The 22,556-nt window shown below is 45.4% G+C and overlaps 1 protein-coding gene across 1 annotated transcript in view; it reads left to right on the plus strand.

The window, feature by feature from the left end:
• Positions 1-22,556, plus strand: part of ZMAT4 (zinc finger matrin-type 4) — a 234,527-nt gene that overhangs the window by 55,821 nt on the left and 156,150 nt on the right. Inside the window, exon 2 of the mRNA XM_068970498.1 lies at positions 1,468-1,557. Within this exon, the coding sequence (XP_068826599.1) occupies positions 1,468-1,557 (90 nt within the window). The remainder of the gene's footprint in view (positions 1-1,467; positions 1,558-22,556) is intronic.

Consider the following 22,556-nt stretch of genomic DNA (forward strand, 5'->3'; position numbering starts at 1 on the left):
CTCCTCCAGGGGATCTTTCCCGATCCGGGAATCGAACCCGTGTCTCCTGCATTGGAAGATGCTTCTTCACTGCTGAGCCACCAGGGGAGCTTGAGACTAGCTTTGACTATAATCAGATTAGAGTAAACGACTCATTCCATGTCATGACTTGTGCGATATCACACAGGGAGAAAGTGGTGGAGCCGGAACTGGGATTCTGAATTTCTGACTCTTTTATGGGTACTTTTCAGTCCACCATCCTGCCTCAGGTAGCAGTTTGAAAGTTAGAACTTCAGTGTTCTTTAGAGGTGAGGGGAGTTCAGATGGACTATCAGTTCAGCAAAGGAAGAGAGGAGAGATGGAAGTAACAAGAAATCAGTTTTTCCACGCTAGACATGGGGCAGTCAGGACAGATAGAAGTTCAGGGTCCTGCTGATCTGCAGGTGGTGGGGCTTGACTGGTTCAGTGGCATCTGGCTCCATGTGTGTAGCTTGGCTCTAATCAGGTTAGAGATGCTGTGTGCACGCCCAGCTCCCAGGGCAGCCTGGTCCCCAGCTACTTAGAGCAGGACTTAGGGTGGGGGACTGGGCTCTTCTTCCCAGCTGATCCTTGTATCATTCCCTCTGCTGACCTATTCTTACCTTTGAAGACAGTTGAACAGGATTCACTCCATGCTAAAAGATCCCAGTGGTTGCACCTTTCTTCCCTAACTCTGCTTTTTAATCCTGAAATTACATTGTCTTGATGACGTTGGGCAAGTCACTTAACCTATCTGACATGTCATCCCAGGGGACCCACATGAATGTGCTTGAGTATTTTCTGTCGTGGCAGTCTAAATATGGGTTGGATATGAATTTCCAGACACAGAGAATTTCAGAAGGGAGTAATTATTAAGAGTAGGGAGCTGAGAATGAAGGCTCTGTGAGCACAGCGGGCTGACCTCCTGACAGACTAGGGAGTCGACACTTTGCATGAATTAGTAGCCAATTTTTATAGCCTGAAGGCAAAGAAAATTCTTGTTGAAGGGTGGCATTAGGTGATGGGTTAGGGCATTATAGGGTGAGTACCAGGGTGGGCATATTTGCTTAATTAGGGTGTCAGGGAGCTGACTTAGATAAGGATGAGGGGGGCTTTTGGCAACAGTTAAATGGACTTCCCTGATGGCTCAGAAGGTAAAGAATCTGCCTGCAATGCAGGAGACCCGAGTTCGGTCCCTGGGTCAGGGAGATCCCCTGGAGAAGGGGAGAAAGAGTTGGAGGTGACTGAGCAACTAACACTTTCACAGCGGAGCTCAGTCATTTCAGAGATGACCTTGGTTCCGGCCTCTACATCCGGGGCCTTGGTGCAAGGCCTCTCACTGTGACCTTGGTATAGACCTTCGCATTTTCTAAGGAAATTCCTTCTGGGCATTGGCAGTCACTGCCAATGTGCCCAGGGATTCTCAATGCCTTCTCTTTCACAGTATCTGCTTCTGCTTTTCCTTCCCAGAGTCGAAAACATGCCAGCAAAGTCCGACTGTATTACATGCTTCACCCCAGGGATGGTGGGTGTCCCGCCAAGAGGCTCCGATCGGAAAACGTGAGTATCTGACACCGCACAATCTCCTTGGACAATTTGTTCTGTCGGCGAGAAACTTCTCAGGTCTGGGAATTCCAGTTATGTCCAGCCTAGCGGGAAAGCTAAGTGAGTCGAAATCATTCTCATTAACTACGACAGAAAATACGACATATAAGCAAGTCTTTTCCTTTTTCTTTTTTTTTTTTCTTCCTGCCAGATCTTGCAGGATACAGGGTTGGGAGACTTTTCGATGATTTTGTGCTGGGACCTTGCAGAGAAAGAACAGACGGAGGGGCTGAGACCGTCAGAGGCTGGGTGAGGGGAGGCGGGCGCCTGGAGAAGGCATGACCTAAGGGCAAACTTGTCAGAAATATCGAAGGCCTTGCTTTCTGCATAATGTATGTTTCCTTTGGTGTGTAAAACAGAGCGCTGGTTTGTTCACTTATAATGAAAACTGTGCACACATCTTGCAAATAAAAATATTCAGGGTTTTTATCAGTGTTACCTTTCCCTGAGGGAATGTTTACTTAGGCAGACAAATAACAATTAGGGAGTCGCTTTGAGGGTTTAAAGTCAGAGCAAAGGGCTTCCTTTAGCCAGGCCGAGGCCAAGATTGCTGAGAGGGGCACCCCCTCCTCCCTGCGGAGGGCCCTTTCCCTGCCAAGTAGAATGTTCTTACCCATCCATGGCAGAGGTCCTCCATGATACCAACTGCGGATTAAACACAGAAGCGCCTCACCCTCTGAGGGCCGAGAGGCTGCGGGTGAAGAGTTCGCGTCCCACCCTCTCACTGTGCTTGTGATCCTGCTTTTTTTTTTTTTTTCCTGCTGCCATATCGATGCCAGTCTTCTTTTCTTATTAAAAATTAATACATAACCATTGAAGAGACTGAGCAAAACCTGCACTTGTTTGTTCTTCACAGGAGAGAGAGAGAGAGAGGTGTGGTTTTCATGGAGTGACTGGTTAGAGCCCTGATGGGTGAGACCTGGGGTGGGTAGTTTTGCCTAATTAGGGGTCAGGAAGCTGACCGGTAAGGATCAGGGGGGCTTTTGGCTGTGGTTACAGTGGGGCTCGTCCCTTCTACGTGACTGAAGGTGGAGAATGTCAGGGCTGGCCGGGGCCAGGGGTTTCCAGCCACATCTCAGCATCCCAAGATGAGCTAACATGCGCACACTCACCTGGACTCTGTGGATTTTTCCTTACTGCCCACTGAGGAGACAGACACACATAAGCCACAGACCGGCCTTAAAGAGACTGAAATATAGTGAGAGAGATAAACATTGCATAAAAGAGCTCTGGTGCCACAGTGGAGGTATCTGTTAACATTTGTACACAGCGCCTCATGGAGACAAAGGGTGGATGAGTCATGCCTGGGCCGTGTGACCAGGGAAGGTGTGACTGCAGAGGTGGCGTGCGAGCTGGGGTCTTTGGGATTGGATGGATGGTACCAGATGGACGCAGTGGGAGTGAGGAGGGTGGATGGGTGTTCTCTTGGGTGCATCCATAGCAAAACAACCTATTAAGCCACAGGAGAGTCGGCTTAAGCCAGCTTTTATGCAGTCTCAGAGTCCCGTAGCCATACTGGAGTCATCCTCTCTGTCAGGTGTCTATTAACAGAGAGAACAGAATCCGGTTGTTTCCCCTTGCAATTGTTTCCCAGCGATGCATCCCTTCATTCAGTGGGCATTTAGCATCTAATCCTAAGAGTCAGAAATAATAGGGATTCATGGGACTTAACAAGAAGCTCTTGGAGCACAGATTATTACTGTCTGTCCACTCAAGTTCTAATCATGAGTGGGGCACTGAACTCCTAAGGAATGATCCTTAGGAGGAAAACCTTTCCTTCTCAGGTTCCTTGGCTGGTCTAATAATTAAACTGACTTAAAGATAGATGAGCAGAGGAAACGCAAATTTAATTCCATACGTGTGGGAGCCCCAAAGAGAAGAGACTCAAAGAAGTGACCAAAGCAGGCAACTTTTATGTTCTTAGACAGTGAAGTGATAAATTTATCAGGAATTGAAAGGGCAAAGAAAGGGTTCTGGGATTGGGGTGTCAAATTAGTGAAGAAGTACTGAGGTTTGTTTACACAGGCTTCTTGGCCCTGGATTCTGTATCCCTGGTGATAAGGCTGTCCCTCTACCTTCTGATACAGGGAGGGTGCCTTTCACATGGGAGATTTATGTCCTGCTTTCAGGGGGACAGGAGATAGTCAGAGTGTCCTTCCTGCACCTGCTATTTCTTAAGTCACTTTACTAAAAAATCAATATGTCAAAGTGGCATGTTATAGGGTGGGGTGTCCTGTTCGCCTTCATAGGCAAAGAGAAAGGGGCACGGGGACTCCTGCTGGTGGCCGTGAAGACACAGTCTTTGCCGGTCTGGTCAGATCCATGATGCACCCCACTCAGGCTCTGGTTCTGCCAGACACCCTGGGGTCAGTTCCTAGCAGGGATGAAGGTCAGATTTTACAGCAAGAAGTATTTACAAGAGTTCTTTCCTGAAGGCCCCTTTGAGAACTCTTTCTTGGGTTTTGAAAACTTGGCTTTATCATTGGATTTGCTGATTCAGTCATTTCCTCTGACTTGTTAATCTTGGTCTATGAGCAAATCAGTAAATAGGAAAAACAACCTAATGATCTTACTCTTTGGAAGAGATGGTTGATGCTTTAACAGGCTGTATGGACATTTCGCAGTGAAAACTATCATTTCCATTAGGCATCTTGATGTATTGGATGCTATGTGGAAGGTTCCCCCAGCCCCATTCCAGGGCCTTGAGAGTTGATGTTGTAACCATTTGAACCAATTTTATTTGATACAGATTCACATCTAAGGACTGAGACCCTGAATGTACAAATCAACAATGGCTAGACCATACACAGGGCTTCCCTGGTGGCTCAGATGGTAAGGAATCTGCCTGCAATGTGGGAGACTTGGGTTCTACCCCTGGGTTGGGAAGATTCCCTGGAGAAGGAAATGGCAGCCACTCCAGTATTCTTGCCTGGAGAATCCCATGGACAGAGGAGCCTGACAGGCATAATCCATCAGGTCACAGAGTTGGACTTGTCTGAGCAACAACACACAGACCATATATAAAACTACGACTTTGACCCACAACTTTCAGCCAGTACAGAAGACCAACCTATTGATTGCCGGGAGAAATATCAATAACCTCAGATATGCAGATGACACCACCCTTATGGCAGAAAGTGAAGAGGAACTCGAAAGCCTCTTGATGAAAGTGAAAGAGGAGAGTGAAAAAGTTGGCTTAAAGCTCAACATTCAGAAAACGAAGATCATGGCATCTGGTCCCATCACTTCATGGGAAATAGATGGGGAAACAGTGGAAACAGTGTCAGACTTTATTTTGGGGGGCTCCAAAATCACTGCAGATGGTGACTGCAACCATGAAATTAAAAGACGCTTACTCCTTGGAAGAAAAGTTATGACCAACCTAGATAGTATATTCAAAAGCAGAGACATTACTTTGCCAACAAAGGTCCGTCTAGTCAAGGCTATGGTTTTTCCTGTGGTCATGTATGGATATGAGAGTTGGACTGTGAAGAAAGCTGAGCACTGAAAAATTGATGCGTTTGAACTGTGGTGTTGGAGAAGACTCTTGAGAGTCCCTTGGACTGCAAGGAGATCCAACCAGTCCTTTCTAAAGGAGATCAGCCCTGGGATTTCTTTGGAGGGAATGATGCTAAAGCTGAAACTCCAATACTTTGGCCACCTCATGCGAAGAGTTGACTCACTGGAAAAGACTCTGATGCTGGGAGGGATTGAGGGCAGGAGGAGAAGGGGATGACAGAGGATGAGATGGCTGGATGGCATCACTGACTCGATGGACGTGAGTCTGAGTGAACTCTGGGAGTTGGTGATGGACAGGGAGGCCTGGCGTGCTGTGATTCATGGGGTCGCAAAGAGTTTGACACAACTGAGTGACTGAACTGAACTGAACTGAACTGATCTGAACTGAACCAGCCCAGAAGCCTGCCTGGTGTAAGTCAGACTACAGGATGTCAGACCACTGTCTATAGTAACAATCCAGGAAGTAAAAAACAGCCCTGTGACAAAACAGGTCCTGAATGGCAGGACTTGATGAGTAGCTGACATCATCGTGGACTTCTGTGTCCGTTTCCAACTCAGGACCAACCAGAAAAAGCCAAATATGCACCCCTGACCCATCACATGGGCTTCTTCCCATTTTAGGTGACCTGTTTGCCTTTCCCCACATCAGCAGCCTCCAGGCAGGGCACAGGTGAGACCTACCCTTTTTCCATTCTGAAGCTTCCCCACGCCTCTGCTTGCCTTTGCGTCTCCTCCAGATGGAGGTGACGGCTGGCTGGCTGGCTCCCTGGCTACAGCACGCTCTATGTCAACAGCCTTTCTTGTTCTCCTTTGGTTGGCATTTCTTTCCACGGGGTGGTAAGACAGGGAGTGTGATAATAATCCATAATGTACAGGTTCATCAGAAGATCCAACTGAGCAAACTCATTCATCGAGCACTTTGTTTTGAAAGTGCTTTCTGCAGGCACTGTTATTGCTGATCCTCTCCCCACCAGCAGCTGTGATCTGGGGAGGTTGTCCTACTTGCCTCTCTTGTCTTGCCCATCCTCCCACCTACCCTGCTCCCGGGGGGCTGAGGTTTGCATCCTGAGAACAGTATCCAACAAAATGAGTGCTTCTGAAAATAGAAAACTTGGTGCTGATTTTCCAAACCCTGACCCCACACGAACCTTGGGCCACAGTTATTCCTAAAATTGATAGGTAATGACAGCCACCCCTTTCCTGGGAATACTTGGTAACTTTATTTACTTACAGAGGAACAGAAGTACCTGTTACTATCCCCAAGGCCATTGTAATTTCTATTTCAGCTCACTTGACCTTTTTGGTTGTTTGTTGTTTAAAAACTTAAGTTCATTTCTGCCGTTTGTTCTGGTCTTTCCAGCTTTTTAAAATTCCTTGCTTTACTCTTTAGAATCCTCATTTGGATTCTCTGTTTTTTTTTTTTTCCTTGAAATTTTAGAGCACAGCATATTCCCCGTGAGGCTACAGAATAAAATTAAATAAGAAATAAATTGCTATAGTTGATTGCCTTGGAGAAATTTTCAGTAATCCCGCGAGCATTCGAGCCAGAAAGGACTTAAAGATTATCTAGTCCACTGAGAGCCTTGGTTTTCCACCAATGGGCCCTTTTATTATCTTCTCACTCATGGATCGCATGCTTCAAAAAAAAAAAAAAGTCTGCTTGGGAAACAGCAGTTTGAAGTTAAAAGGTGATTTAGTTTTACTTTTATTTTTATTCCATAAAGATAAGTTAACTGCAAATTCAAATTGCCTGTCGGTATTAAGTAAACTGTTTTTACTTGGAGTTCATGTAATTCCTTCTGAGAGAGGAGACTTGACATTTGGTTAGTGTGATTGGACTTACCCACTCCTAAATATTTATATGACTTTCCTTACATTCTGAAATATTTGGCATAGCTTGAGAACCTCCACTGTTGCATTCACAGGTCCCTAAATAGCCTGGATTTTGGGTTGGAAGGATTCATTGTAATCCCTTTCCAACCCCGTAATTACAAAGGTGAAACTAAGGCTCAAAGAAGTACCGTGTCTTGTCCAAATTTGTAAAAAAAAAGACCCTGTCTGCAACCCTGAATTCTATTCCTTCGCTTCTACATGTCTTGAAATTGTAGCTTCTTTGGGGGCCTGGAAGCCATTGCTGGGTCCAGAGACAGAGAGCATTGCTTCCCCGGGGGAGAGTATTAATAGTAACTGGCGCTTCTCAGATGCTTCCCCCCGAAATGCTTATACATTAACACGTTTCCTCTTCACAAGTCCTGTGTAAGGTGGGAGCTAGCGTTATTCCCCACAGAGAAGAAAACTGAAATGAAGTCATTTGACTCTGGTCAAACAGCCGGTAAGTAGCAGAGACAAGGCTGGGGATATATAAAACACGGCAAAATAGAATTCCCTCTGGCCCCTACAAAGTGGCTCACCATGCCCTGCCTGGGGATAGGGGCTGCACCATCTCCTAAGTGCTGGGGCATAAAGATGGAAGCACGTGGAACTTTCCTTTACAGGAATCAGGACGTAGCGGGGGGGTTCCATTATGTGAAAATCATGTATTTTCCTACAGTGTAGCAGATGCTACCCTAGATATGCAGCTAGACAACTGTCAATGAAAATAATCAATAAGCAATCTATAATAGGAAGAGAAAAGAGTTGTATTTGAGCCAAACTGAGGACCATAGCCTGGATGACAGCCTTTCAGACAACCCTGAGGTACTGCTCCGGGAGAAGCGTGGTTTTGGGCACAGTTCCATGTCTTGTCAGAAATAAGAACATTAAAGTCAGGGATGCATTCCTTCAAGGTTTCAAAAGGAAAACTGGTCCAGTACATGCACAGTGAGTCAGCGTGGCCTTGGTGCTTAGGAAGGGGCTCTTATCAAAGAAGGAGGGCGAGCACTGGTTGACTAGGAAGGAAGGCACTTCGTCTTTCTTTTTTAACATGGGCATTCTTCACTTCTGCTCACTGTGCTCTTTTCTTTAATAATTAAAGCATTTGTGCAGTGTAGATTTGATAATCACAAGGAGGCCGTTCTTGTTAGCATAAAATCCAAGTTAACTCAGGTATAAGCCAGCATGACTTCTCTAGACCCTCAATGTGAATGTGTGTTTTATCACTAGCATCTGGGCATGAGGGAGGGGACCCTGATATCCCTTGGCAGGACATTGGCAGGACAGTGTTTCCCAGAGAAAGTGACAATGAACTGATTCTTTCTTAAAAAAAAAATTTCTTTGGCTGTGTTGGGTCTTAGTTGTGGCATGTAGGATCTAGTTCCCTGATGAGGGATCGAACCCACCATTGGGAGCACAGAGTCTTAGCCATTGGACCACTAGGGAAGGCCCCAAGCTGATTCTAGAGGGTGGATGTGAGTGATCAAATGAAGAAGGCTGGGAAAGGCCTCTTCTGAATGTGGACTCCACGAGTCATGTCTTTAGAGAAATAAAATTCCAAGGCATCTTGAAATGCAGAGGGCTAATAGGTGGCTGTGTTTGTTTCCTCGGGCTTCTGTTAACAAATGACCACAAACCGGTTAGCTTCCAACAACAGAAATTTGTACTCTCACAGTTCTTACAGCTACAAATCTGAAATCAGGGTGTAGGCAGGACCTCCCTCTGGAAGCCTTGATGGGAAATCAGGTACGTGCTTCTTTCCTGGCAAGGTAGCTGGCCACCCTTGGCAATCCTTGGTCTGGAACTGTGTCGCACCAGGCTGCTTTCATCCCCCTGTACGTCTCTGTCTTCTAATAAAGATGCCCGTCTTTGGATCTAGGCCCACGGTCATCCAGTGTGCATGCGTGCACAGTTGTTGTCTGACTCTATGATTCCATGGACTGGAATACACCAGGCTCCTCTGTCCATAGGATTCTCCAGGCAAGAATACTAGAGTGGGTTGCCATTTCTTTCTCCAGGGGGATCTTCCTGACCCAGGGATCGAACCCTGGTCTCCTGCATTGCAGGCAGATTTTTACTGTCTGAGCCACCAGAGAAGCCTGATCATCCAGTGTGAAGGCATCATAATCAATTACACCTGAAAAGATACAGTTTCCAAATAAGGTCACATGTCCGAGATGGATATAACCAGGGAGACGGTATTCAACCAATGCGGAAGTAGAGACGCAGAAGGAGACTGGACGGTGGGCAGGGGTACAAGCCCCTACTGTGCATAGTATTGACATTTTCTTGATCAACCTTTTCCATTGTCTCCAGTGGTCTGCTGCTGAATTCACAGGGATTTCTCAATGAGGGATGTGTCTACCAACAATGTTGTGTCTTGCCTACCAGCTACACATTTAGAGCTAAAAGTGGGGACCCTGTCCCTGGCTGAGTTACAGATTAGTTTTACAGCTTTGCTTTGGACTTTCTAAACTGTAATTGCCGTAGATTTATAATCAAGGGTTACAGTCACTGCACTGCCTGCTTCTCTGCCCCTTTCTCAGAGGGCTTCAGATAAAAGCTTCCTGTTTGTGCAGCTGCATGACAAACTGTAAAGTGTGTGTAAACTGTTTTTTTTTCAGGGAATTTTAGAAATGTCCTTGTCTGTGAGTTCCAGTCTTTGGTCTCTGCTGTATAGTACACGACTTCCACCGTCCACTTAGGGACAGGCCCGCTGTCTATATCTGGGAGACTCGAAGAGCAATTAGGAAATCTGTGGGTGCAAGTCAAGTATTTACTTATGTGTCTCGTCTTAAGCCAGGAGTCAGAATATAGCCATCGGCCAGATGCAGCCCCTGCTTGTTTTTGTAAGGTCTGCAAGCTAAGAATGGGTTTTATGTTTTGAAATGTTGGGGGGAAAAATTAAAAGAAGATTACTACATCATGACATGAAAAACTACATGGAGTTCAAACACTGATGCTCAAAAGTAAAGTCTTACTGGAACCCAGGCATTCTCAGTCCTCTCCAAACTGTTGGGAGCTGTCTTCACATCACTCAGAGGACCTGAGCAGTGGCAATGGGGCACTCTGTCCCACAAAATCTACAGTGCTTACCCTCTGGCCCTGCACAGGAGGTGTCTGCTAATCCCCGGGTGAAGTGCATGCTTTTGCCAAAGGAAGAGGTAGGCTGTCACCTCTCTGGATCTGGATGTAGTCTCCGTACTCACAGGAATGATCCCTGTGGGATATTCCAGACTCTAAAGCTGCCTTGTCTTCATTTTTTTTTAATTAGTGTATAATCCCCAGCTGGCTCAGTGGTAAAGAATCTGCCTGCCAATGCAGGGAACTCAGGCTTGATCCCTGGGTCAGGAAGATCCCCTGAACAAGGAAATGCAACCCACTCCAGTATTCTTGCCTGGAACATACCATGGACAGAGGAGCCTGGTGGACCATAGTACCTGGGGTTGCAAAAGAGTTTGGAAAGAAGTGAGCGACTAAGCAACAGCAAACAAAGTTGCTTGGTGATGTTGTGTCAGTTTCTGCTGTACAGTGGGGTGAATCATCTATACGTATGCATATATCCCCTCCCTCTTGGACTCTCACACACCTGCTTCCCCTCCCCTCAACCCACCCCTGTAGGTCATCACAGAGCCCTGAGCCGAGTTCCCTGCGTCTTCTGTTTATTTCAGGCGTTTCCTTTTTTACAGGGCCCAGCAGGTAGAAGGTCGCACAGAATAGAAAACACCGTTCCCACCACTGAGCGGGAACTCCGTTACTATTTCGCTTTGCGCCTTTCGATACAGATAGACTGGGATGTATGAGCAGGTTATGTTGCAGGAATCTGTGGGAAGCCTGCAACACTGTAGGAACAATGAGAATGGATTCTCTCTTCCACCAAACTCAATTTATGGTAAGCAGAACTCCTGAGTTTCTGACACAGCCCTGATTTAGAATGTTTTTTCTTGTCACCACAAATCAATGATATGTCCTGAAAAGACTAATATTTTCTTGGGAAACTGTACCCAACAGTGGAGTAAAAACTTTTATTATACGAACACACAAATGATAATTTAAATGAAAAAAACAGATGTGAATGTGAAGTATGACACTTGAGCTGTATACAACTTCCTAGGCCTGAGACTAGATCTATAGCTTGGGACTCTGGTTCTGAAACTCATTTATACTAAAATATGTATCATAGCTATGACTTCCATCTAGCATCTGATCCAGAGGAGAGGAAAGAATCCCCCAAAATGACAGCTATGAAACTAATTTTTTAAAAGATGGATGCAGTGTCACGGATGTTTGATTCCTACAAGCTTCGTGGCCCTCCTGCTGTACTCTAATTTTGTTATTGTTGTCACTGGATGAATTCTCTCCTTAGCCAGCAAGTTATGATGCCCTTTTTTATGTGTCAGGTCTTTTACTAATAAATACATGGTAGATATTTCATTTGAACTTTACAAGTGCAAGTAGGAATCTTTATTGCCTCCATTTTAAAAGAATGTGAGGGCTGTAGCTTAGGTCAAGTATTTTATCCAAAATTGTACATCATGTAAGTGATGCGAATACTATACAGATTGAATCTTGGATCTGAGTTCTGAATTACTATGTATTCTTCATTTATCCATCCATGCATGTATGGATGTGAGAGTTGGACATAAAGAAGGCTGAGCACCGAAGAATTGATGCTTTTGAACTGTGATGTTGGAGAAGACTCTTGAAAGTCCCTTGGACTGCAAAGAGATCAAACCAGTCAATCGTAAAGGAAATCAATCCTGAACATTCATTGGAAGGACTGATGCTGAAGTTGAAGCTCCAATACTTTGGCCACGTGATGCAAAGAGCTGACTCATTGGAAAAGACCCTGATGCTGGGAAAGATTGAAGGTGGGAGGAGAAGGGGACGACAGAGGACGAGATGGTTGGATGGAATCTCCGACTCAATGGACATGAGCAAACTCTGGGAGATGGTGAAGGACAGGGAAGCCTAGCATGCTGCAGTCCACGAGGCTGCAAAGATTAGGACACCACTGAAGGACTGGACAACAACTTTGTTTATTTAATCTTTCCTATCGATTGGCTGTCTACCAAGAGCCAGGTGCTGGGTTAATTGGGGATAACTTACAAGTGAATGAAACAGTTTTTGTTTGCAGTGCTTACAGGATAGTGTGGGGAATGGACAAATACATAAATGAAGGAACATAGTGGAAAAATATGAATTTGGGAAATCATAAGGTCTTTGGAATCAGGGAAGTCTTCTGAACAAATGAGGCTTGAACCAGTGTCTGAAAGATGAGTAAGGGTCAGTCAGAGAATTCTAGGTAGACAGAACAGCATATGTAAAGCCTCTACACTCAGACAAGTCACAGCAATTTAAGGAATAAGTTATAACAAGAAAATCAGCATGGCTGGTGCTCAGAGGTAGAAGCTGTGTGGTGAGATGTAGAGAATGGATTTGGGGAAAGAAGGGCCTCCTCTTCTTTGAACTGTCATCTATCAAACTTTCAATTGTCTCCTGTGTCAATGAAAATCATCTATAAGCAATCTAAAATAGGAAAGCATGCATGCTAAGTCACTTCACCGGTGCCCAACACTTTGCGGCCCTGTGGACCATATCCACCAGCTCCTCTGTCCAAGGGGATTCTGGTGAGAATGCTGGAGTGGGTTGCTGTTCCTGATCCACGGATCAAACCCACATTTGTTACATCTCCTGCATTGGGCAGTGTGTACTTTACCACTAACACCAGCTGGGGAACCCCATAATAGAAATAGAAAGAGTTTTATTTGAGTCAAATTGAGGGCTATAGCCCAGAAGATGGCTTCTCAGATGATTCAGAGAAACTGCTCAGGAGATGTATGATTTTCAGCACAGTTTTATGTCTTGTCAGAACAAAGAACGTCAAGCAAGTTGGTGATACATTCCTTTAGGTTTTCAAAAATCCAGATTGGCATGTACACAGTGAGTATGGCCTTGGCGCCTGGGAAAGGGGGGTTCTTATCATGGAAGAAAGACCAGCATTGGTGTCTCAGGAAGGGAGGTGTTTCATCTTTCTTTTTAACATAGACATTCTTTACTTCTGGTCACTGCACCCTTTTCTTCAATAATTAAAGCGGATGTACACTGTAGGTTTGATCGCCATGGACAGGCAATTTTGGTTATCCCACAATTCATGTTAACTCATGTCAAGTCAGAATAACTTCCCAAGACTTCGATATATGAGCATTTCTTTTATCAACTGAAAGAGGGTGGCCTTGGATGAGGGTAACAGCAGGGGAGAAAAATGAGAAATACATAGATCTGAGGGACAATTAAGTAGGTAAAAATGGATGAAGTGGATAATGGATGTGAGAGGTAAGATTGTTTCTGAATAACTTCTATCTTTAGATCTTACACAACTGGACAGTTACTGGCCCCCTGCCCAAGTTGCCTAGAGTGAATTTGCCCCCTGACAAGGGGTAGGGGCAGCAAAAGAGAGGGCCTGGGTGACTTTGTCCTTAGTGCTTCTTCTCAATTAAGCCTTTCTGCCTCTCTGATGGTTAGGGTGAGGCGACTCAGGAACCAGCCCATGAGGGGGTGCCCACAAAGTCAGGGCTAGCTGTGCCCTCTTGGTGCATTGATATGCAAAACCAGAAAAGCCCGTGGAGTGAGTTCAAGACAGGCACCAAGTGAGGGGCTGGGGAGAGCACAGTATCAGAGCCCTGGTGCCTTGAATGAAGGATACAAGCAGGGAGCTATTGGAGGGCTTCCAGAAGGGATGGAGAAGTTGGCAGTGGTTAGATAATGTGCTTCCAGCTGGAGGACTGAGGTTATTTAGAAAGCGGGAACAGCTCAGATGTGGTCTTGGGACCCAGGTCCAGTGATCCCCAGGGGGTCCATCCTGTTCTTTCTTCATTTAAGATGCAGAGATGGGGGACTTTTTGGTGGTACCATGGTTAAGACTCCATGCTTCCAATGCAGGGGATGTGGGTTCGATCTCTGGTTGGGGAAGGAACTAAGATCCTTTGTGTTGTATGGTGTGGCCAAAAAAATAAAATAAATGAAGTAAAATGCAGAGATGTTTTTAAAATGCCCAGAAAGCACGGTTTAGCTTTCTCAAGGGCATGGTCTTTACTTATTCACCTTAGCACCTCACACAGAGGGGGGTCCATAAATGATTGTTCATATCTTTATAATAAGATATTGTCCCATTGCTGTTTTCTTTAAAACAATTGTGTGTTTAAAAATAGCTTTAACAAAACGTTGTCATTCGTATACAAAGTCTTCTAGAACATTTCCTTGAAATCATCCTTTGGTTGTTTACCTCTCAAAGTGGCCTTATTAAGGAATATTTTGTGCAGTTGGCTATGTTCAAGAAAATCTTAGGGCTGTGGGCAGTTTCCACAAGAATCTTGACCAGTTTCTTGATCCCACGAGGGTCATGTTCAAACAGGAAAAACCCAAAGAAAAGGAGAGGCAGGTCCTTGGAGGGCGTCCTCTCATAGCACAAGCTGGTCCTTTCAGCAGTTGCTTCTGATCGCAGCCTACACATCCTGACTCCATTGTCCCCCAACAAACCCTGTTGCCCTCTCACTGGCTGCCTCTGCTGCTGGGCATTGCTTGCCTTCTCCTTTCTGCTTTGGAGACTTGATCCTGTTTTACCAGAAATCAAGGCTGTGTGAGCAGGAGTCAGTGTGCAGCTAACAGAGGCAGACGGCCTTCCCGAGAGGCCAACCTTCTCTCATCTTTAAGAGTAAAGGGACATGAGAATCAAGATGTCCTTCTTAGGAGGACAGTCTGGTGCAAAGAGGTTGTCCATGCCTACTGGGTGATCCTGAGACGTGGAAGAGTATGGGTCTAATTCCTGTGTGTGACTCTAACTTTACACACCATATGGGTCCTTGAAAATGAATCAAAATATAGTTTTGTTTAGAGTAGTTTGACTCAAAGAATCCTGGTGACCACAGATTACCAAAGAGCTGTTGGATCTGTGATAATTGCTCTCCTGCTGACCTCGGCTGTGAAATATGAGTTTGTATGTTGACTTTTTAAGTAGGGGTTCACAGGAGCCTGCCTGCACAGTGGAGACTCACTGGCACGTGGCAGCCGGGGGTCTCTGGGGTCTACGTCTGTCTCCTCCCTCTCTGCTGTGTCTCCTCCATTCAGGTGTCTGCATCTCCAGTCTATCTTCCCTGTCTGAATTTTTTTTCCACCCGATAGATAGATTTCCTTTGTTGACATGCTAGAATCGGGCAAAATGTCAGTTTGTTTTTCTCTTAAATCCCAATTCAATCCTGAAAATTTTATCACTCGTGTTTAATCAGATTTCCTTCCTTCAATGTCGGAATCCATCTATCTTCATCTCTTCCTCGGCTTCAGGGATCAGAGTGAGGGCGTCTTGCCTCCCTTCCCTGCTTTGTCCCATGTGGCTTCATGAGTCTGGAACCTCATTGCAGCCCTGCCATAAATTACACCTGCCGTCGCCCCATTATGTGACCCCAGGTGTCCCCATTTTGGTTCTCCTTTGTCAGCTCTGGACATTCCTCATGCTCCAAATATTATTCTTGCAGAACAAAGAAATCTGTTTCCTTTACTACCTTCTGGCTTGCGGCCGTTTGGGCTGTGTTTCGGTTGATGTGTTCTTTTAGAAATAAATGTAAATTATTCTTCTTGCCTCAGAATCAGACAAGGGGTCGTGACATTGGAATATAAGATACATTTATAACTTCATGTGACCTGGATCTGGTGTGGGTCATGCTGAGACAATGATGAATGTCTCCCGATAAACACCAGCAAGCCTTGCAAAAATACATTCTGAAAATAGAGATGATGCACTGAGTCCGACTAATTTGCAGTAAAATGGCTTTTGAGACTTGGGTCCATTTAACCCCTCCCATGCACCTGCTCTGTATCACAGACGGCTCTGCCTGGTGGGCTCTTGTCATTCTCAGAACCTTCTCTCATGTGAGCAGGTACTGTGCCCATTTTACAAATGAGATGAAGAAGGTTCAGGGGTAGGTCATCTAATTCTAGAGACTTCCTCATCCTCCCACCTCCTTGTGGCAACCTTTGATGCCTCAGATTTCTTTCTTTTTAAGCACACATTTTTACTCCTGGCTCAGCCATTTCATACACCGACGACGTCAGTAGTGCACTTTTCCTGTGGAACATTCCGTACGGGAGTGACTCAAGGAAATCTCCACTCAGAGCCTGCCGTGGGCTGGGGCCATGTTTGCTGGGTCATCCCAGTCACATTGTTTCCCCCCACCCCCCACCCCCAAGGTCCCTACCAAAGGCTGATGGCCTTATGGACTTATAGAAAATCTGAGGTGTCACCAGGTTCAGTGTCATATAAATGGAAAGTCATAGACCTTGGGAACGTCTCTGGCATTGAATATGGCCTTCAATGCCTGCTAATTGGGTGACCGTGGTCAACGTCTTAATTTTTCTGAGACTTAGTTTCCTCATCTTGTTGCCAAAATCTCGGCTCCCTGTCCACTAGTGCCGAATAGAAATACAGAGACAGAGTTTGGAGGAAATAGGAAGAGAGGCTTTATTCCTTTTGTGGGGGAAGGGGAAGAACACCACAGGCTGGCACCTCAAAAGCTGTGCCCTCTTCTCTGGGGAACTGGGAGAGGTTTTATATCCCGATGGAGGTCTTCCATTTTATTTTTCTTTTGCAAAATTTCCAAGCAGCCTCAGCTGGCATCAGGCAACTCAGCAGCTGGGTCTGGTGTCCCTGAAGATATTGGTCTGTGACCTTCCTTCTGAAATGCAGAAGCCTGCAAGACAGTGTTAGGGCAGACAAAATGCCAGGTGCACAGTGCAATTCATATGGGGTCTGAGAGTTATCAGCTTTGTGAAGGACATGTCCAGCTTATAAGGCTTGTAAGTCTTTGTTAGTAGAAACAGCTAAAGAATAAGCAAGACGATTTAAGTCTTGCCTCTTTGGCTGGTATGTGCCTAAGGTTCATTCATTTCTGTTTTTGCTGTAACAATCTGATAAATGGTGGCAACTACCCTTATGTTCCAGGACCACTGAGAAGAATGTATGTGATAATGTTTAGATAAAGTAGGGAGCCCAGGGTCTGGTGGGAGAGAGATGCTCCATACCTGTTACCTTTTGCTCCTTTCTAACAGCCCTAATAACGGTGAGTATCTTTCCGATGCTATACCTGATAGAGGGAGAAATGCACGCCGGACTGGTTAGAATGAGCCAGTGGCTAAATTCAATGGTCTGTATCCAGAAAACCAAAGGATGCTGAGACATACATTTTCTGTAGAAGCCCTATGTGATGGCCAAGGAGCTAGACAGGCTGAGAGGCAATATAACAGTGTTCAATAACATTCTTGTTCTAAGGAACCTAAACTAATACAAAGAGTGAAAAATATGGTGTTGGTATTTGCACATTGGATCTTTGCTTGGAGGAACACGTTCGTCTTGTCATGACTTGGCTGCTATCCAGCACCAGTCGTTAAGTCTAAGCAGGAGAGACTTGGATGTTTGGAACAGCTGGGTTGACAGCATGCATGCCCCTTGGCCACGTGCATGGTGGGGTTGGTTGTACTGTATTCCTCCTTCCCGTTCACGGGTGGCGTTATTCAGTCATGGCACAGCGACTTTAACAGATATTAAAAATGTGGCTGTTTAACCGTGTCATTCTTGAAGCTCCATCAAAACTCTCTCTGGAGCTTATGTGAGTGAATGGTGCAGGACCATTGCTTACTTGCAGTGGGGGCCGTTTCTCTTGATCTGTGACACTGTATAGCCAAATAATCCTGTAATCATGTATAATTTGTCTATTAGCTTTGCCCCTTTGCCAAGTAGAGTTAAAAGGAAAATTGTGTAGAAAAGGAGATAATTTTTATTGTGAATTCCTGATGGAAAAAGGCATTTTTCTTCAAAGTTATTAACTGAGTTTTACAGCTGACCTTTCAAGGAATGTCTATAGCCTCAGATAATCAAGAACTCAGCAAATATTATCCTCTGTATAATTTAAAGTCATTAGAATTTGGGCCATATGCACTGAATAAGTATTGTGAAACACTTGGTTATAATAACCAAGACAATGTTGGATTTAAAAAATTTTGGTATTTTATTGTAAAAGAAAAAAAGTATTGTTTCCTTGCTGTACTGAATGATGGTTGACCTTTGTTTATTAAATTTCCTCATCACATTTTAGCTGTACATAATCCCAGAAGGTCACTGGTTGGCATTAACAACCCCAGAAATGAATGGTCATGATGTCACATCCCAGAATTGACAAATTAGTTTGTTTGATCTCTCATTACCCATTATTTTCATTGCTGTATTGGAGAATGGAAAAATTTAAGCTGGGATTAAGGCTTGAAATTTCCTCAGCACTAAGAAATAAGGGTTGTGAGTGTGTCTCTCCTGTCCTTCCCTCTCTCCATATAGTCTTGGCATTTTTAGACTTTGTGTGTGTGTGCCTTGTGACATACTCTCTTGGGCAGTAGTTCTTGGCTTTAATATCTAATGATGCAAAAAGGAGAAAGAAAAGGGAGAGAAAGAGGAAAAAAAAACCCAGAACACTATCAAGACAAAAATGAAGCTAAATTAAGATCAGCTAGTATCTGAGTTTGGAAGAGATCTCAAGGCTTCTTCATGAAAGCCTTGTCACTTAGAAATAAAAGCGAAAACCTGTAGTCCTGTCTGAATTTCACTTGGATTTCAGGAAAGGTTGAGAGATCTTGAATGAATCACTAAACACTTTTGGTATGTTTCCTTATCTGGGTTAAACGATCACATGTTGCTTTCTGATCTTCATCAAATTAATTGATTTAAATATACTCTGAAAGTGAAAGTTGCTCAGTCATGTCTGACTCTTTGCCACCCCATGACTATACAGTCCATGGAATTCTCCAGGCCAGAATACTGAAGTGGGTAGCCTTTCCCCTCTCCAGGGCATCTTCCCAACCCAGGGATCAAACCCATGTCTCCTACACTGCAGGCAGATTCTTTACCAGCTGAGACAGTATCTTATGGGGATCAATATTGTATTTCATAAATAAAGTGGATGGTGAATTGTTTATCACTACAAATATGCTTTCATTTTCTAATGCATTAATTATTCATCTGCATAACCCATTATTAAGTTCCAGTTCCAGATATAGTCAATGGTGAGGTAAGTCAGACCCATACAAGGTCCCCCTGCCCTCAGCTGAAATTGGCAACCCTGATAAGCATTGTGGCGAGTGGGCATGGTTCCTGGAAAACTCTTTAGGGGACCTGTCTGGGAGCTGAAGGAAGGTGTCTCTGAGCAGTGATTCCTAAGTGACATCTGAAGAGTACATAGGTTTTCACTGGGTAAGGTGGTAAAGGAACATCATTCCAGGAGCAGGAATCAAGATTATGAAAGTTTGGTAGGACTGGAGAGAAGGTGAGCATAACCAGGGCAGAACATCGCAGGGTGTGGAGTTGGAAGAGGCTAGAACAGTCACTAAGTAGGAGCCAGACCCCTGAGGCTTTTAGGGGAAGTCTAACAATGTCAATGGGAGAAGGCAATGGCACCCCACTTCAGTACTCTTGCCTGGAAAATCCCATGGGTGGAGGAGCCTGCTAGGCTGCAGTCCATGGGGTCGCTAAGAGTTGGACAGGACTGAGCGACTTCTCTTTCACTTTTCACTTTCATGCATTGGAGAAGGAAATGGCAGCCCACTCCAGTGTTCTTGCCTGGAGAATCCCAGGGACGGCGGAGCCTGGTGGGCTGCTGTCTCTGGGGTCGCACAGAGTCGGACATGACTGAAGCGACTTAGCAGCAGCAGCAACAATGTCATTGACCATCCCAATCCATCCCAGCTGGGACATGTGTGCAAGTGAAGGCACGCTGTTGATAATGAAACTGGAAAAATAGGTGGAAGCAGCTATGTTTGATGAAGCTTGTATGTTTCATTCCTTGTATGTTTCCATCAAATATCAGGGACACCCTGTTTGGTCAGTGTACCAAATAAGGTTAAAGAAATGTGAAAAGAGGAATCCAGTGTCCTCCTGTCACCCCACCTCCATTTCAGGGGAAGCAGTTGTTGTTCCTAGCCAGTACATTTAGGTTTGGTTTGTTACAAAGCAGTAAATGCAGAAGGGCTTCTCAGGGGGCCCTGGTGGTAAAGAACCTGTCTTGCAAAGCAGGAGATACGAGCGACACAGGTTTGATCCCTGGGTTGGGAAGATGCCCTGGAGAAGGGCACAGAAGGAATACTCCAGTATTCCTGCCTAGAGAATCTCATGGACAGAGGAGCCCGGTGGGCTACCATCCATGGGGTCACAAAGAGTTGGACACAACTGAAGCGACTCAGCACAGTGCAGACGCAGAAGTTGTTACTGAGAGAAAACTCTAGAAGACTAGGTTTGGATAAATCTGTGTGCACGTGGTGATTTTGAGGAGCGATTAAGACGTTCAGGAGGTGACGTCAACCAGGAGTCGGGATCTGTGTCTGGAGCTCAGAGGGGGATCTGAGTGGAGAAATAGGTGTGAGTGTGTGTAACCTGTGGGGTAGACAAGCTCTAGGGAGAGAGTGTGGAGAGAAGAGAGGGGGACGGAGGAGGCTGCGGCAGGTGCCTGGAAACCTCCTGCGAGGATGGCAGCGGAGCCTCAGAGGACTTGTGGAGGAGGCAGGCTGAGCAGGAGGAAGATCGGAGCGTGCTGTGTCAGGCCGGCCTCGCTGGGTACTGTCAAAGTCGCGGTAGAGGATAAAACCAGCTATAGAACATTTTCTTGTTCTTCTTCTTTTGTTTTATTTTATTTTTTTGCATTTTACTACTTCAGTATTCCATAAAGACAAATGGTCCATTTGTGTTTCCTCAAGGGGGCAGGTTGAATGAGAGGCACTAAGTAATACCAAATGGCCTGTCTTTCTTGCCTTGTGGTACACGGGCTGCAGGGACAGGGGTTTCTATGATCTGTGAGTGCAGGACAAATCTCTTCTCTGGCTGGAAGGGCAGGAGGAAATGCATGGCAGCTCTAGGTCTGGGCCTTGTGTATAGCAAGGGCTGCGCTGCCTGTAATCCTCTTCTTTTTAAAAAAAATTAATTTATTTGTTTTAATTGGAAGCTAATTACTTTACACAGTTGTAGTGGTTTTTGCCATACACATGAGTCAGCCATGGGTGTACATGTGTCCCCCATCCCGAACCCCCCTCCCGCCTCCCTCCCCATCCCATCCCTCAGGTCATCCCAGTGCACCGGCCCTGAGGGCCCTGTTTCATGTATTGAATCCTCTTGCACTTTTGTTCCTTCTTGAGGCCACGGTACTTGACTCTCAGATACTCTCCTCCAAGCCTTATACGCTCTTTTATACTAAGGTGCAAATGACTGATAAGCTAAAGTTTTTTGTTTTGCTCAGAACACTGAATTTTAGACATGAAGAAATATCTCTCTATTCTGGGAAATGTGGTTATGTGAGTGCGGGGGAAAATGCTTTCCTATGCCACTTAATTTCATTACTGCCCTGCTGTTTGCTTTTATATATTGAAAATGGAGCCCCTTGGTCTCAGGTTGTGGACTTTGGGATGTTTTCAGTCTAGAATAAGCACACCTCCTGGATTTATCTTTTCTCCCCACAGAAACCTGCTTCCCCTCCTGTTTGTCCTTGTGTGATTTAATGATACCAAACTTCTTCCATTTGGCCAGGCTGCAAACTGTGGAAATAATTCAGCCACGCTCCGATCCTGTGATTCTGCCCTGTCTGACCTGCTCACCCGATCTCGGTTCCTTCCTGCCATTTCAGAAAGACATCAAGCCGTCATCACCTCCCACTCGGCCCATTGCCTCTGCCTCCTCACGCTTGTTCTACATCTGTCTTCACTTTCCTCCAGCCTAGAAATAGTGTCACGAGAATTGCCTTTTTTGTGTCTAGGTCTGATCTTGTCCCATCTTCTGTGTCTACCTTTGATGCATTTTCTTATAGGATAAAACCTAAACTTTCTTGACAGAGCGCCGGCAGCCCCTCCTAAAAGCTGTCTAACTAGGGCTTGCCTTACTCATTACTTTTTGTTCAAAGTTAGAAAAGGATTTATCGGATACCAAGGGTAGGTCCGGCCAGAGGATTTCACTCACCTTCATTCCTGGTTCCCAGTTCCCCTTCATGAAGATGCAGTTCTTTTTTGTAAAAAAAATAATTTTAGTTTATTTTTGAGTCTGTTGCTACGCATGGACTTTCTCTCGCTGCAGCGCGCGGGGGTTACCCTCTAGTTGTGGCACATGGGCTCATTGTGATGGCTTCCCTTCTCGTGGAGCGTGGGTTCTAGGGTACAGGAGCATCACTACTTGTGGTACGTGGGCTTAATAGTTGTGGAGCTCGGGCCTAGTTGTCCTGCGGCATGCGGGATTTTCCCAAACCAGGGATCAAACCTGTGTCCCCTGCAATGGCAGGCAGATTCTTAACTGCTGGAACACAAAGGAAGTCTAAGAGGCCATTCTTGAGCTGTGCCAGAGGTCTCCTATCCCGAGTTAATGTCCCCAGTGATTCATGTCGGCTGCTGCTGCTGCTGCTAAGTCGCTTCAGTCATGTCCGACTCTGTGTGACCCCATAGATGGCAGCCCATCAGGTTCCCCGACCCTGGGACTCTCCAGGCCAAGAATACTG

The sequence above is a fragment of the Capricornis sumatraensis genome, chromosome 4 (assembly GCF_032405125.1).
Source record: "Capricornis sumatraensis isolate serow.1 chromosome 4, serow.2, whole genome shotgun sequence".
In the NCBI taxonomy this organism is placed as follows: Eukaryota; Metazoa; Chordata; class Mammalia; order Artiodactyla; family Bovidae; genus Capricornis; species Capricornis sumatraensis.